General features: G+C 46.9%; 1 protein-coding gene across 1 annotated transcript in view; it reads left to right on the top strand.

Moving 5' to 3' along the window:
• LOC122392640 (tachykinin-like peptides receptor 86C) overlaps window positions 1-16,377 on the top strand; it is a 36,840-nt gene extending 20,463 nt beyond the window's left edge. Inside the window, exons 8-10 of the mRNA XM_043387727.1 lie at window positions 8,427-8,506; window positions 9,117-9,220; window positions 15,404-16,377. Coding sequence (XP_043243662.1) covers window positions 8,427-8,506; window positions 9,117-9,220; window positions 15,404-15,984 — 765 coding nt within the window. The 3' untranslated portion in view covers window positions 15,985-16,377. The remainder of the gene's footprint in view (window positions 1-8,426; window positions 8,507-9,116; window positions 9,221-15,403) is intronic.
• Window positions 16,378-17,095: the final 718 nt, after the last annotated feature.

The raw sequence follows: 17,095 nt of genomic DNA on the forward strand, positions 1-17,095 counted from the left end.
GGTCTTGCAATGCTGGCAGCTGGATGGCACTTGCTGCTGCACTTTGATGACCTGGATGACGCTGGTTCCCTTCTTGTATTGGCTGCTACAGAGATGACGTTGGCTGCTCGGTAAGGTAGACGGTGACTGAAGGTGTACAAAGGTGAAGGATCAAGGAACTTGACGAAAGAAAGGACATTGGTCTGGGCACCTTTCCCTAAAACACTTGATTTCTAATTACCTGCTGTCCTGGATGAACCTAGAGACCTGAAGCTACACAAGATACATACACGTTACACACAAACATTCAAAACGACACACACATTTGCACCCGTAATCATACAATTTGTTCCTGAACATTAAGAATCCGAAGTGTTCAAATGAAACAGTGAAAACTCGCCCACTAGCACTTAACCAGCTCAATGTTTAGCCATTTAGGCACCGCAAAATAATGTTCACGTGAAGTCCGGTTACAAATGAAGTCCACGGTGGAAGTCCCACCGCCGGAACACACCATGGAGCAGTCCTGTTTCACTCCGCCCGACGGAGGGTTTCCCCTCCGGTCATCACGAGAAGTTGTGCCGGGCCACCCTGGCCAGTCCGGCTCCGGCTGCGCCTCGGCGCCTGGTGTTCCTTCGTCTCCAGTTGGCGTCTGGCGAGCGTGCCAACTGAGCGGCTTGCTCGGAGAGAGGGCCCGGCACCGCCGTCAGAGCTGACCGGCACCGGCTTCCTCTTCCTCTCCTTCGGCCGGCACGGCCACCAGCTCCGAATTTCTTCTGATGATGACTGCCCGGTCCGGACCTGGAAACGAATAAACGGGGAGGGGTGTACCGGAACGAAGACTGCCGATGACGGTGCAGCTCTCCGACGTCGCTCTGCTGCGTTTCCTTCCCCCTATTGATCTCGTCTTGTGTTTTCTCCTTCCTCCGACCTCCTTCCAGTATTGGTTTGAGGTGATGTAGTCCGACGGGTCTCCCGTTGTCAGAGCCGAACCATGTCAGCTTCGGCTCCGTGGCCAACGTCAGCGGGCCACTGAATTGACCAGCGACCCGTCTCCGAGAGCCAGAGGTCGTTCCGCGTCTTCAATGCATCTCCGTCACACCCAGGTAGTGGTTTCAACAATTTCTTCCTTCTTCCTCGAGTTCTTGTTTTTCTCTTGCTCTCCTTGGACGTTACATCTAGCCTCTTTCAAAACTTCATTCATTTATAACCAGTAAATTATTATTAGTCCACTCAACAACCTCAGCCGGCCATCAAAAGAATAGAACCGATACTTCAATGACGTAAGCAAAACGACCTCCATTCTCACACCGCTGTAAAACTGACTTTAAACACCTCATGTCAAAGTACCAACATTTTCCTGGACACATGCTCAATCCTTCAACATCTTCAGACGTCAAGTAGCAGTTCATACCAATATCTGTGCACTACATTCACGAGCAAAAGCAGCCACCATCGATTCTCATGCCGTTGCAAAATGTCCCTTTTTCCTATTTTAAGGTTTTCAACATCTTCCTGGACAACAAATGTTCGATCCTTCAACATCTTCAGACCTGAAAGAGCTGTGAGCATCCGCATGCCGCGGGATACACACATGTCATGCCTGAAACTCCTCTGGAACTCTTCTCCAGTGATTTTCTACGACACGACTTCATCGGTTCGGCTATGCATGCCAGCCTGCCAACTTCATGCCCCCAGGATATGGCCATCCCCCACGTTGGGCGCCAAATTGTGTAGCGGGGTGTCGGGCTGCTACTGGTCAGTGTTTGTGCGAGGCTGGTCATTCACTGGCGGCCACATAGACTGCTACACACAGTACAGCGGCATGGGTCACAGGGTTGGTGGGCATTCACGGTGGGATATTAAAAGGTTGCCTGATGTTTCTCTCTGCCTACGCTCCCTTCTGTTATATTCTAACGAAATCTCAAAAATGTCTATCAATCAATGTTCCAGCGAAATCTCACAATTGTGCGTCTATTGTTCTTAAGTTATCCCCTGAGTTGAGGGTGCCTCCTCCCACTGGATATAACTCATTCACGCTCTCACCATTAATTCTCCATTCACACGGCCACTCATTCATTCTTCCATGCATCGTAAAAATATTTCAGGTGGCAAACCTGTCCCTCCCCCGTTTTCCTACAATCCCCCAGTGGTACCCAGGTTCAGACTAATCACTATACGCGTAATTATAAAAAAAAAGTTTGAAGACAGGAACTTCCGTTTACGTATCAGTGCATACAATGGGTTTCAAAATGGGTCATTGTTTTAATTTTGTAAGCTTTGTTCCTTTACTATGCTCCGTAAATCAGCCGAACGCTTCGTTATACTCGTAACACACGAATAGAATATTACGAACCACCTCATGCTTCGGCACTCGAGTTGAGTTGACCATGCCCAATGCCTACACAAAGAAAGGGAAAACGTCTCCGGCCCGCAGCCCCGAGACCAGGGCTCGCAGGAGACTCCTTAGTCCGGCTTTCCACGGGGGACTCATTAAATTTTGAAACCGGGTTGGGTTACTAAGGTCCGTCCGTGATACTAATGACCGCATCTCGCACCAGCCATAGTTCAGGGTTTCCGGGCCAAACCGGCGATCTAAACGGGTTAGCCTACGTCGGCTATCTATCAAGACGACACTCGTCTTCCACGCACGCAGGTCCTCTCGGGGACATCCTGCACTCGGCATCCATAATCGACTACCAGCACATAGGTGCCCAGAGCCCTATCTATCCGTGGCTGGTAGTTAAACTGTCGTCACAGACCTATTCGAAAGGACCAGAGCATGGCCGGAGCTACTCGACTGACTGCGGGTGGCCAGCACCGTCTGACTGCGATCACCCGACTCGAATACTCGGTATCTAATGTTTACCCCCGTCCTGCGGCATTACACGTTTCTTCGCGGGGCATTACTCATCCGGCGGCATACGATCCCTCGCTAGAACGCCTGGGGTCCTAACCACCTCCGAAACTATCTACGTCGCTCTTCAAATGACGTCCTGCGCCGCTCACTTGAGGGACCGATAGCGGACCTACCTAACGTTTTGAAACCGGGCTGGGTAACTAAGGTCCGTCCGTGATACTAATGACCGCATCTCGCTCCAGCCATAGCTCAGGGGTTCCGGGCCAACCCGGCGGCCTAAAATTTGCCCAGCCTCCGAGGCTGTCAATCCGAGACGAAACACCATCATCTCGCGGCGACCAACTCGCCGATACACATTCCAAGCGACGGCTCGCGTGACCTTATCACCACCCAGGGCTAACTCAATCGAGGCCTAACATTTAGTGGGGTCGATCCCTATTGATCATCATTTAGGAAATCAATTTTTCTATTGCATATTTTCCCTCCTCTTTCATCCCCTTCTCATCCCTTCCTTAACCCGCGCTTGGGCATTCGCTAGAGCCATGTACGCCTTCAAGGAACAAACTGATAATAAGGGCAATTATCTCACCTGCCCGTCATTCAATCAAAAACCCACAACTAGCACGACTGACTTCAAATACGGTATCCCAACAAAATAAGGCAAATATTTCAATCAGCAATGTTTCCCTTCCAATAAAAATTATCAGTAGGCAACTGCAACCCATGCCCTGTTCCCAATACCTAAAGTAAGTGCGAGAGTCGCGTTGGCAGGCATATCACTCACAGGGGAGCGACATGCATAGACTTACGGCCTCGCTATCTGAGTCAAAGTCGGGTATTCTAGTCTCAATGGGAAGATGTGGAGTGCTACTATCCTTACGGCTTACAAGCTGAAATCAGGCTAGCATTTGACCTTGAGTACGAAATATAATGAAAATGTAAAATGTATGGGTGCAAATTGGTTAATAATTAAGATTTAATTTTCATTTAATATTCACCATCGAACACATGTCGCTGAACATATTAACGCTAAATAATTAATTTTAAACTAGCCTTTCTATTTAACTCAGGTGCTAATCATGATCCTCTGTCGGTGGGATAACACCTTCTCGTGTGACGTCATCCACTTTCCACCATGAGGTGCCGCACTGTAGCGTTCGGTATAGCATGCGCAGTATTCATAATAATCCAATTCCGGCCTACCGCCGCTCACTCGGAGCCGGAATCAGCCCGACCCCGTCTCTCCCCTTTGTTGACGGCGCGAGGGATACCAGCGGATCATTAGTGAGCCAGGTCCGGCCGCTGCCGGCGGCCTCCGAGACTGTCCACCGGCCCGCGACACTGTCCGCTGACCCCAGTTCATGGGCGCACCTCCGCTTGGTTGCTATAAATATCTTCCTCCGATCGCTCGTTGTTATCGGTGCTGAGAAGCCAAAGAGCGAGAGAGAGGAAGAGAGAGAGAGAGAGAGAGAGAGAGAGAGAGAGAGAGAGAGAGAGAGAGAGAGAGAGAGAGAAAGAGAGAAAGAGAGAGAGAGAGAGAGAGAGAGAGAGAGAGAGAGAGAGAGAGAGAGAGAGAGAGAGAGAGAGAGAGAGAGAGAGAGAGAGAGAAACTATAGCTAGTAGACCAGCACTCAACAGATCATAAACCAATAGGGCTTCATACCGATTGACCGACGCGACGGACCGGTTTATAAATCGCCGTGTTTTATTTGCAACATGACCAAATGTCACTGATTAACTGCTAACAAATTTAAGAGATGAGATCGTTATTAACATTTCCAACCGAGTTTATAATTTCACTTAAAATTTGATCAAACCTACTCGTACCAATTACCTACCCATGACATTGGATAAAATGGGTTCATTGCGATACTAGAATGAGCTAATTGACCACAAATCTAATATTGTTTTCAATGTGTTGATCGTACATTAAATGCTGCATCGGAACCTGTTTCGCTACTCTGTATCTTACATAAATCCACCCGTAGTTAGGGTGGTGACGTCATCAATCCGGCTCGGTGTCCAGCGGCCCGCACTCCCTTCACACCGCGCCGGCCGCCATTTGCGGGCGCCCCCGCGTCGAGCGGGCCGGCCGGCGACTGTGCGTCGCCGCCTGGCCGGAGCGTCCCCTCCCCCCTGCGTGTCCTTCCCCCACTACGCATTCCGAGGGGTGAATCGGCGCGGCGGCTGGCCGTCGAAACATGGGACCGGCAGCGCGGCCGCCGAGCGAGAGACGGTCACTGGGACGCTGGAGCTCATCACTTGTCAGTGAGAAGCAATATCCTTTGTGTGCTGTCGGTGATCGCATTTACTATCAGTGACCTAATTAAGTAATGCGTCATAATCATTCGTGATATGAAAAGATAATTTAAATCGTACACAGGAACAGCAACACGATGAATATGAATTATACGCTAGCCGAAGTAAATAATTTAACATTTATACTCCTGTAACATTTATACTCCTGTACCGATGTTCATTGTAACAGACAAAGAGTCGTTTCCAATTTAATTAGATTCTACTTATTTCTACATACAAAATTACACCAGCAGTTAACGTGAATATAAAGAAAAAAAAGCATTTATGCTTTCGGAAGCGGAGAATAATCACACTTTGGCGCGTTTAATTATTAAGCAACCCTTCAAGGACAAAATAATGAGTTTATCAGCCTGCGTGCCCAATTCTATGGTCGATTGCTAAGGATAAGAAATAAACAAAGATCTCATGCGTACAAAAAGCCGATGAATTGGTTTCGCTCTCAGTTACATTATCGGGAATAGCTCGACCAAATGCTGAAAATTTCCTACTGAATATCGTCGTAAATGCTTACCAAAACTAGTGGAAACCTTAAATTCCTAACAAATGTTTCTCGATGAAGAAGCATTTAATAAAACAGTGCAAAGATATACCACCTAAATATGCAGTGTCAGATCCGTGTTTCGCTGTCGTACTCGCGGCTTCCCCGTGACATTCCTGGGTTTCCCGTCATATTGATCCGTCATCAACACATCCTCATCAAAAATGTGTTTACATTTTACTACGCTATGTATTTACAATTAAAGGAACCAGACAGATTCAACGTTAAAAAATGTAATTCCTACGCGATAACCAGGACAGCTTGTCGTTAAAAGATATGTTCAGCGCGAAAAGCCAGACAGTTTCGCCGATTAAATTACCAACCTTTCCTTCATGATTCACAATATCCAAACATGGCTAGTGGCTACCCAATTATAAGCATTTATGAAAATTATTGTGGTCGACAATTTACAGAATCAGACAGCAGATAGCGCAGCTTCCGTTGAATACACCCCCCCTTTTTGTTTAACATTTTAAACATCCTAAATAAATCCCCTAACTGTGCCCAGACCAATTATTAGAAGGAACCTTTTTTTTAGAGAGAAACATCAGTGGGTCGGAACTGGGCAAAAGGACAGAAAGGTTAGCAGCCCAGCGCCCGACCAGATCCTGTCCAAACCTTGATCTGATGGTGAGGTTGCAGCTAGCCGGCTGGTGTTGGCTGCTGAAGCTGTTGGTGACTCAAGGTTGCCGGCCATCGGGTCCTGCTGTCGCCGCTCGGTCCTCCTCTAGCCGCTGTTCTGACTCGTCCCCGGGTAGAACTGTGCTGTAGCGCCGTCCGGCCGACGGGCCGTGCGGCCGGTTAGGGCCGCCCGGGCCCAGCCGACGCCTTGCCCGTCTCTGCTGAATCCTCAACCCTGACTGTACTGCAGGGCCGTCCGGCCACACGGGCCGACCGGCCCAGCCGGCCTCCTGCCGTCGATCGTCAACTCTCCGCTCCGACTCTGACTCCCAACTCCCGACTGTCCTCTTCTCTCCCCCTGGCCTCGTTCTCCCTCGGCTCCCCAGTGCAGCTGCTCATGGCTGACAGAGGCGTCTTCAGGTACTGGTGTTCGTCCTGGTCTTCGCGTGGTCTCCTCCTTCTCCTCCTTCCTCCGCCTCTGCGCCCGGGTTGTTTTGACGGCCGGGTCCCCTCTCGCCCCGGCCGTACCCTTTTGGTCCGGCGTGGCCCGGGGGCTGTTTGCCAGCGCGGCGGTACGGTGACGCCAGCGCCGGCGCCCAAACCCCGGTGCACACGCCGTCGTCGTCGTGGGAGGGGTGATAGAAAATATGCTAAAATGTAACGCCTGCGTTACAAAGGCTCTATGTGAAGATGAAGCGGAGTAAAAGTAAAAAAAAAAAATGGTGCCGTTACCACGCACACAACGCGGGTGTGCGAGGAGTCTGTGCAGCAGAGCTTAGTTCAATGGCCGGGTCTCGCAACTAAATGAAAAATAGCGACACCAGCAACAGTACAAAACAAAGCAATGTACACGTGCGCCTATCTCCAATATCCTAGCAAGCCTGTTTGTGAACTGTCTCAGAATGGTAACCAAGGCTGGCCGACCAAAATGAGAAAACGCAGCGTGTGGCCAATTCACATGTGGTCAACTGTAAAACTTAGCTCTGACCTAGCCGACCCGAATGAACACTGAGACGGCAGCAGCTGAAGAGGAGGAGCGGATAGACGATATGTGGTCCATCCCCCTTCAGCCTACAACGGGACGAGTGATGGTTGACCTGATCTGACCCGAAAAGTACCCCCAAATATAAAAATGCATCATTTTTTATAACAAAACAAAATGCGAAATTTGAAGTATGGATCTCGAAATACCACAGAAAACCCTCACTTCATGAAGTGCTAGTAAATCCCGAAGTTCCCAGCATTTGGTTCATTGATCTGACTTAGAAGGTCAACGGGTAAGATCACTTGGCCCTGCAGAGCAACGTCACTTCCACAGCGACACAGCAACACCGCTTTGCTCCGCACGGCAACATCATTTGGCGTCTGTGGCTTTGACTGGCACGGCCATTAATAAAATCCCGAGAGCAGAGGCGTGATCAAAGAAGGCAGCTCAGCAACTGCCGATTGAGTGGTTCGGAAAATAGGGCAATCAACTCATTTCAAAGCAGCTCTATACGGCGTGAGGACCATATCATTTGAGGGTTAAATGCCACAATCCACATGTTATTTAATTGTCATGCACCTTGCACATTTGCGAGTTGGGTTCATATGTGGACCTATCATTAACACCACTGTATAGATCAGCTCAACCGAAAGGTCAAGATGCATTGATTTTGCAACGAGCAGCTAAGGGCTGTGCACCGAATTTCAAATCACATCGGCATTTTCCAGAGAATCTGCGGCCCTCACGCTGCAAAACAAGATTGTCGTTTATTCTTTGACCATTTATTCGATTTGACGAAATTCAAGCAAACAGCTAGCTCACTGTACTCAACTAGCAGCCAGTAAAGTTATGGCACGAGAGTGGACCAGTTGGATTAACTAATAAAGTCAAGAGCAGGACCAACAGGGCTTATTAGTCCTCTTTACCTGCACATCAAGTACATCAAGTACATACATGATGTAGATATTTTGTCGCATCGTCGTTTTCTGTTCACAACATCTGTTCACTGTTCATGGTGTTCTGACGTTAACATGCTGACGGTATTTATTTAGTTCCCTGTTCACTACGGTGTTCACTGTGTTCTGCCGTTCACACGCTGACTGCATTTCGTTTCTTTTCCGCAGCACCTGTTTATGGTTTTCTACTGGCTGGCAATGTCGTATGCCATGGTCAACCCTCTCATCTACTTCTGGATGAACAAACGGTGAGGACTCCAATCCCTTTCAGATATACATAAACGGTGATGTATCTGCCTATATCGTCCTCATTCCTAACACACACACGATAACATCAAATGAGTCATTAGCACGTGTTATCAAACGGTTTGGGAGTTGTGGGGATCCAGGAAAACCGGTCCAACGCTTCAAACCATCAGCCGGGAAGGGTATCTGGGCACGTGTTACTACGTGTAGATCACCATCCGCTAATGCAGTTAGCGATTAGTTGGAAATGACATTAATGTTCAGCTAGATCACACACGGTCTGCCTGGAATTTCAGCAAACGCATTTCACCGTGGCTCCTAAAATAGGCGGACATAATGTTACAATTTAAGTAAGGAATAACTTAAACCGGAATCTCATCCAGAATTACGATGGTACAATTTTCCCAATTTTCCTCTAACGCTATGCAGTTAACACACTATTTTAGGTTGCAGTCATCGCACAGAACCACAACTGTGGAATTTCCGGATGCAAAAGCATGCTATCGCATGCTTTTGATCCTCCAATTCTGGATTATCACTCACCCTCACTGCACTAATGTTTCTCGAGCTCAGACCCACAATTTCACTCTCCCTTCTCTGCTATTTCGACAGGTTCCGGGCCTACCTGTGTCGCCTGTTTCGCTGCTGCGTGCCCCAGAACACACTCGAGTGTTTTGTTCCAGAGCCACAACAGTACTACGGCAACGGACTCAGAAGTGAGTACAGAGATGCCGGCAGGTCGTATGGTAAACACTTTCAAGAACACCTGGGAATTCAGGTGTGGGGGCATTTGAGACATTTTTACCCCTCTCGCAGCATTCGAGACTGACGAAATTTCGCTTTTTTATCGTATGGAAAGACAACTGAACAACTTTTGCCAGGAAAAGTTTGCTATAAACTGCACAGCGAGGCAACAGGAAGAGAAATTCGAGAAGCTGTCGAAAACTTGAGAGCATTTTTTGAGTGCGTAGCCCTCGCAACGTCTAAAACTTTTTTTCTAGAACCGCCAACCTGAGTGCTCACCGTTTCTTGTAGCACAGCTGTCAATTGTCATCTCAAACTCAATCACAGCGAATTCACGCACTTAACTTAGTCAGTACTAGGCTTTACCACCAGAGGGGGAGGGGCGATCGCGGTTTTCGAATGTGATTTCACACCACTTTTCGAATGTATTTTCACCTACCTCTCTTATCTACTCTCAACTTTACCGCAGTCTTGCGGATGCGGATGCGGAGCACATGCGGATGCTGGAGTTTTTATTGCCCACATGCACTGCCGCACATTGCGTAACACTAGGCCAAATACTCATAATCTCCTGATCATATCACGCCTCCACTCACAGCCGAGGTACTTTCTGCCTAATTAGCCGAGCATGATGAGCTCATCTGCGTCGCTTGGAAACAGCTGAGCCTGAGGGAGCCCAGCTGCCGTACCGTAAAAGCTCGCTAAGTAAAAGCTAGCTTTCATTATTGCTTCTTGCGTAACGATGATGTAACATGCCCTTTTACGTAGGATTTTTTTTTTAGACTCGGGAGGAAACGCATGCCACCTAACCACTTACATGTTGAATACATAGGACGTGAAATATGACTAAGGTATGTACTGCTGATATGAGATTTGTACCAAATCTACCATAGCAGTCAATAGTAAACTGATCGCATCACAGTGGCTCAGAAAATTCTCCCAAAATTGATCAAAACTGATCTTCTATTACAAAAAAAAATCCTGATACCGTCTTGGTCTATTGCTACCAACGAGGGATCGGGTGCATGTTCTATACAAAGAATTTCTGAATGAGTTTCGACGCTCTAGTGAGCTTCATTTATTGGATACTCGGCTCAACGAACAGACATGTGTAACCGCTCCCGTCGTATCCAGAGCATGTTCAGGATCGGTCAGATCACATCTCACCGAAATGATCGGTATTCAGTGAGTCGATTAGGCAGATGCTTTCTAAGAGCTACATATACGGGCTTGAGGGTCCGCCCACACAAAATTGTGTTCGGCAAGGTCCGAGCTGATTTGTACGGGTTACTCCCATAACTGGGCGCTAAGCTAACATCGGAGGCATATTTATCAGCTCAATCGCCCTAGCAATTGAGACATGTAGAGACGGTCTCCAATAGCATTCAACTTGATACATCAAACTGCATTTTCCGATCATTGTGCAACGATATAGTTTCAGCGTAATCGACGAACAGCCTTAATCGCAATCATTCATTACAGATATCGCCGCAAACTACGGAAGACTAATATCGTGGTTCACGCTAGCTCGTAGCAAATCATTAATCGTGTCCTGGAATTGTTACCTACCGAGAACAGTTAAAACATCATTACCGAACCAATGGCGCTTATTTGATGAAGCTGATTTGTTAATGAACTTTGCTCGAATTCGAGTCACTCCGATAGGCATTCGATATGCGACCCCGGCTGGAATGGTCTGCGGTTGGTGAGAGCAGCCGCAGCCAGCTAGTCAGTTGAGTGAGACAGGCCGTGTCCGGCTTTGACGGGCGCGCCAAACTAGTTCACGTTTTACTGAAACGCATTGTGCATACCTAGGCTATAGAGTGACATTTGGGTAGCATTACCTTTGTTAACTAAGTTAGACTGAGTGCCAATCTATCTTCCATTGGGGGTTACGTTTCACTGAATAGCTTAATATCCCAGTGGGGCTCGTGTTACGACCGGCGCAATATTGCATTGTAAATCCTTTTATGACCCGACTATAATTCGCAGCTTCAATCCAAGTCTGTCTTCATCCACATTTCATTTGATACAATATCATTAAAACCAGTAAGCTGAGCCTGATTACGCTTCCGAAATTGGTCCGCCAAATCAGTGTAAATGACACGATAGGGAATATTTATAGACTGTGGACTAAATAGGATAACTGTAACTTGAGCACGGATTATCAGGCAACAGCAACGGGTGATGACATATTTCACGGATGCCATTATCATAGTGAAATGGAGCCTATAGGCTGCTTGTGTTAGATACAGCCACGTATAATATACCTAACTGTGTTCTTCCATGATTGACACCGAAACCAGATTGATACCCAAACCAGACACCCAGCAGAGTCCATTTCGTGAGGACCAATTCTATTGAACACGGAGCGATACACAATCACCTATTGGATATTGGCTGTCTACGGACGTTAGCGAGACACAGAAATACGTTGTCCTGCGGTGTGATGCAGTGTTCTGGGTGTGTCTGTTACCTTCATTGCTTCATTGTCTTAACCCGCGCCCCGTAGGACTATCGGCGGACCCTACCACCCGTAGGGATGGGGGGGGGCGTTTCGGCCCCCTAATATCTCGGAAATTTACCGGCCGATTTTCAAAATTCAAACGGCGTTCGATAGCCCCACCCGGGAACTACCTTGTGACCAAATTTCATTGACCTAGGTCAAACCGATGACGTCACAGGTCAGGTCAAAGGTCAGATTTTCACCGTTCACAGGCATTTATTTCAAGAATTGTGTTGTGAAATCGAGTAAATTGGTAATTTATTGAAAACCATCGATGGTACATTGTTCGTCAAACACATATTTTGCTATCTGAGGTCACTGATATCAGGTCAGGTCACAGCGAGGTCAGGTCACCGGGGGTCACAATATGAAAGTGTCGTGTGATACATGTTTTATGGTCCATTTTACAAGACAAATGCGATTATGTGGGTTAGGCAGCCTTTGGGGCCAGCCTAGGTCACGTTTTGGTGAAGGTCAGGTCAAGGTCAGGTCAAATTAGGTCAAATTTCAAAGTTGATATTTTTGCATAAAATGGGTATCGATTCGATGCAGCTCGTCCGTCACGGGGAGTCTAATGGTGGTCTTTGTTTTGCTCTACGAGGTCTAGAATTGCCAAAAATTGGGTTTGAAAATTTGACGTCATCATTTTTGAACAGTTTTTTCGCTATAACTTGGCCAAAAAACGAGGTATCGATCTGAAATTTGGTATATGTAGATAGAAGACGGTAGGTACTATTACATATATTCCGGTTTTTTCGAAACTTAAAAAACTTTTTGAATTTTTTGGCTATTATATAAAAAAAATGCTTTTTTGATTTTTGGGGGTCAAAACTCAAAAATTTCACAAATCCGAGATAGCAGTTTTGTAGCCCTGTCAATTCTACACCTTTTATGTCTGATCATTTTTCTGTATCTTCAAAGCTGTAGGCCTGACAGGTCTTCTCGCGAAGGTCTTTTTTCGGTCGAAAATGACAGAACATGACGTCATTCTGACGTCATTTGTGGCCAACCTATCATAGCTCTGGAAAAATGTTTGGTCATAATGTGTAATATTGATGCCCGGAGGGCTCCTCAAAGTTTGGTGGCGATATCTCCAGCTGTTAAGGAGATATCGACTGAAAAGGACAGGGGGGACCGTTTCGGTCCCCCCCCCCCTACGGGGCGCGGGTAACTCACATCATGCTCCTGCTTCAATGTCAACCTATCTGAAACACAAAAATGTACAAACAATTGCAATATTGCTTTTCACAAAGAGGGCACGAAACCCATTGAGATTACCAAGCAATCGATTTTATATCAGTTCGAAGAACACTTCACATACTTTGTTACTAACAGTGCTCCACATTCAATAAACTCAAATCACTACATTAGATTCTATTTTGAACATTATCACCTATTCTGTGAGCTGGCACAAACGTGTACTTTATTGTCGGTCGACCAAGCTCATCGATCTTACGGAGCTTACAGCCCACCTACAATTCAACAAGCTCTTTTTAGGCCCAGTTTGAGTTTGACCTTAGTTACACGGATATTGCGCGTTTCATATGTCGTTCTAAAACTAGACCCGACGACTGAGTAGCTTTTAAGTCGTCAATTCAGCTTAGCCGGGGAAAATAACTTGAATGGTCACATTGTAGTTCTGGAAATGAAACATTCTTTGTTCAGGAGACTCCTAAACACGGCTCTCTTTTACGCTATTGTCAAGTCAAACAACAGATGGATCCTCGGGGAACGTAGATACAGGAGTGTGCCCGTGTCTGCACGCACACAAAACGCACACAGTTTTTAACTCATCAGATAAAAACTGCCTCTGCAAGTGCTGACGAGGTAGTAGTCGCACCGGCAGTCACTGACGAATCCAGACAAGTGGTTTGAGACGCTGCGGGGGAGAAGGTGGCTGGCATACTCCTCAAAAGGCCACCCATTTAACAAAAAATCATCTTCTAAATTTGTTTTCTCATGCCTTGCTAAGCAGTCATGTCCCACGTGCCTCCCACGAATCGGATCCGGCAGTGACAGCAGCTGTAGCCTGTAGGCTGTAACATATGGCGGTTGGCACTCGCTACGATGGTACGTTAGGTTAGGTACTAGTGATGTCAATCACGGAAAATCGGAATACCGATACCAAACCAAATACCAACTAAAACCACGGGAGAATACCGAAACCAAACCAACTTGGGAAACTGAGGGAAATACCAACTTTTTACCGATTTCTTAGCCTCTAATACATTAGTGAGGGCTTATGATACCAACAAAATACCAAACACATTACGATTGAAATACCAAATACCAAGTTGGTATCGGTTTGGTATCGGTATACCAAAAAGTTGGTATCCGATTGACATCTCTATTAGGTACAGTCCACAGCAGAGGTAATGTGGGGTTTCAGTCATGGGTATGTTCTGCTTCTGAAGCTTAGGAACGATTAGCCAGACTACAATGAAACTTTGAATGTAGCTTATATGTATGTATCGTCACCCTTGCAGCTGCAACTTTAGCTATTGACATCTTCTTTTCGACTTAGAGACATGTTAGTGCGGAGAGCAAATAGATATTATAGGATTAAATTGGACTTACTCCACAAGAGAATCGTTTTCGGTCGGAGCTTTCGACATGTATGTATTACATGTCCTCTTCAGCGAAGGTCGGTAATCGGGGCGAAAATAAAACGTTCGGGTCGAATCGAATCGCACAAGATGTCGGTGAGCTGCGCAGAGTTATTTCAGGCCGCTTGAATTATAAAATAAGCAAGCCTGAAACACGTGACGACAATAAGAGTACACTCAATGAGAAAGTCTACCAAAAAACACGAACGCATACCACACTAATAAAATCCTAAAAAATATAGAAATCAATACATACTATCTCGGTACAGAAATATAAAACGTTATACTTTTATAGTATTTTTTTTATAGTATGGTATTTATAGGTATGTATAACGTTTTATATTTCTGTACCGAGATAGTATGTATTGATTTCTATATTTTTTAGGATTTTATTAGTGTGGTATGCGTTCGTGTTTTTTGGTAGACTTTCTCATTGAGTGTACTCTTATTGTCGTCACGTGTTTCAGGCTTGCTTATTTTATAATTCAAGCGGCCTGAAATAACTCTGCGCAGCTCACCGACATCTTGTGCGATTCGATTCGACCCGAACGTTTTATTTTCGCCCCGATTACCGACCTTCGCTGAAGAGGACATGTAATACATGTCGATTGTCGAAAGCTCCGACCGAAAACGATTCTCTTGTGGTGTAAGTCCAATTTAATCCTATAATATCTTCTTTTCGATCACTCCGCATTAAACAATCGCCAGTCAAAGCCAACCGTTGAGATTGGTAAAACCCTACATTACTTTAGCGGTGGGCTGTACGTACGTACAGCTCCTGTCAAGGTGTGAAGAACATAGCCAGACAGCTACTGTTCTTCGCTCTTGGCACTCATGATGCACCGTCCCTCACCATGGCAAAACTGCCCACAGCTGGCTCAGAAAGAAACTGCTGCCTTTTAGTTTTCCGAGGTATTTAACTTGGCATGTCTTGTAAAGTGACTTTTTCCGAAGGACATACTCCAGTCCACGCCGCCACCCTCCCTGACTGCTAGTCCTGTCTCACGTTCAGGCTTCATCTAACCTCCATCTTATTCCGACAGGCGGTCTGAGTCGACGTTCTCATCCAGCCTCGGAGCGAGTCAAGTTGGAGCCCACTTCTTCCACTGTTCTACCATCAGGCGCATCACCGATACTGCTTCATTCCTCCAACATGACCACAGACGGCTGGCCTCCGCGTTCTGACACCTCCGGAGGAACACGACGACTGCTGACCCTCCCAACTCCCCGCGTGGGAGGAGGAAGACGTACGACAGGCCAGTCCTTCCATCAGCCGATGGTCAATGAGTCAGCCCCTAGCGCGCACTGGAGGAGGAGAGACTCGGAGGTTAGCGACGCTTTCATGACTCCTGAGACGTCTCCTCCGTCAGCACGACCGCTGACTCAGGTCAGGCTGCTGATGAGGCTGGCTCCTGCGCCAAGTCCTGCGCTGACCTTAGCGTTGGGATCGCTGGGAACTGCACCGGCGCCTACTTCTGAGAGTGGTGGTGGGGAGGGAGGAGACGTGGTGGGAAAAGGCGAGGAAGACGAAGGCGAAGATGGAGGAAAAGGTGAAGCCATGCATCTGCTTGCGTCGGACTCATGTAATAGTCTTGACGAACAGTTCTATGATGCCAGCTCGTGAGTGAGGCAGGGGAACCGGGAAAACGAAAGAACTTAGCTACATCGGACTGCTAATGATAAAAGAAAAATCGATCGGTACAGGTTTGGATGACCTTGGAGAAGCGCCCCGGTAGCTGAAAGGAGGCTTCGCGATCTCGCTGCGGAGACGATGTCTCGTGTTCCCGAGTCACGGGAATTCTTGTCGCTAGTTGTGCTGTGCTGTCTGCTGTGCTGTTCGTTGTGCTGTAATGGTTGTTGTGCTACGCTTTACTGCGCTTGTTGAGTCGTCAAATAGGTACCTTTTGGAATCGTTGCGTGTCCGTCTTTATGGCTTACTGTTTCCAGAACCAATAATTCACCCTATTTTCTGATGTGTGTCTCACAGCCATATATACCTGTGATTGTGTCGTGCCCATAACTGCGTCATCATTTCACAAAATGTGCCACCAATGAGTCCTTCTTAAGGTGGTGAAGATCTCAATGCCTATGTAAACCCGTGTTTACTGAAGGTGAATCGACATAATCAAAAGTGAAGAACATTACATTGTATTTAGCTTAGGTTACATTATAACAGAGCCAGGAGCGCAACCTCACTCCTTCAGCTCTCGATCCAGACTCCCCGCCCAAGTCAGCCGAACACCTCCGTGATCAGCTGAATGGGCGAAAACATAGTGCACATGAGATGCTCCGATCGCGGCATCCGCTATATAAAACATTATACTAATTGGTCAGTAAAACCTCTAAGCATGAATAAGAGTGTTTACCATTCTAATAATATGCCGCACATAAATAAACACATTTAATTGCAGTATCTAGGACAGCTTCGAGTTCATACCTGTAGCAACAATTGAATGGCAGACGATCACGCGCAAAACCGTTGAATTAAATTCCTGTCCAGACATCATATGGTCACCGGGCTCCTCTCGCCGGTGAAACAGATAAACTTTAATCGGCGCAAAGCTTGCCGATTACACTTCTCCCTCCTTTGAATGAAAGGCGTGCACTTACATCTAGAAACACTCATACTCATGTGATAACATCAGCAGTTGCAGCACGCGCCACGCGACACCATAACACCGTGGTCGCTAGATGATGCCTGGCAGCATCCGGCTGACTTTGACTGGCAGTCAGCA

The sequence above is a fragment of the Amphibalanus amphitrite genome, unplaced genomic scaffold, assembly GCF_019059575.1.
Source record: "Amphibalanus amphitrite isolate SeventyFive unplaced genomic scaffold, NRLGWU_Aamphi_draft 000494F_arrow, whole genome shotgun sequence".
Classification (NCBI taxonomy): domain Eukaryota; kingdom Metazoa; phylum Arthropoda; class Thecostraca; order Balanomorpha; family Balanidae; genus Amphibalanus; species Amphibalanus amphitrite.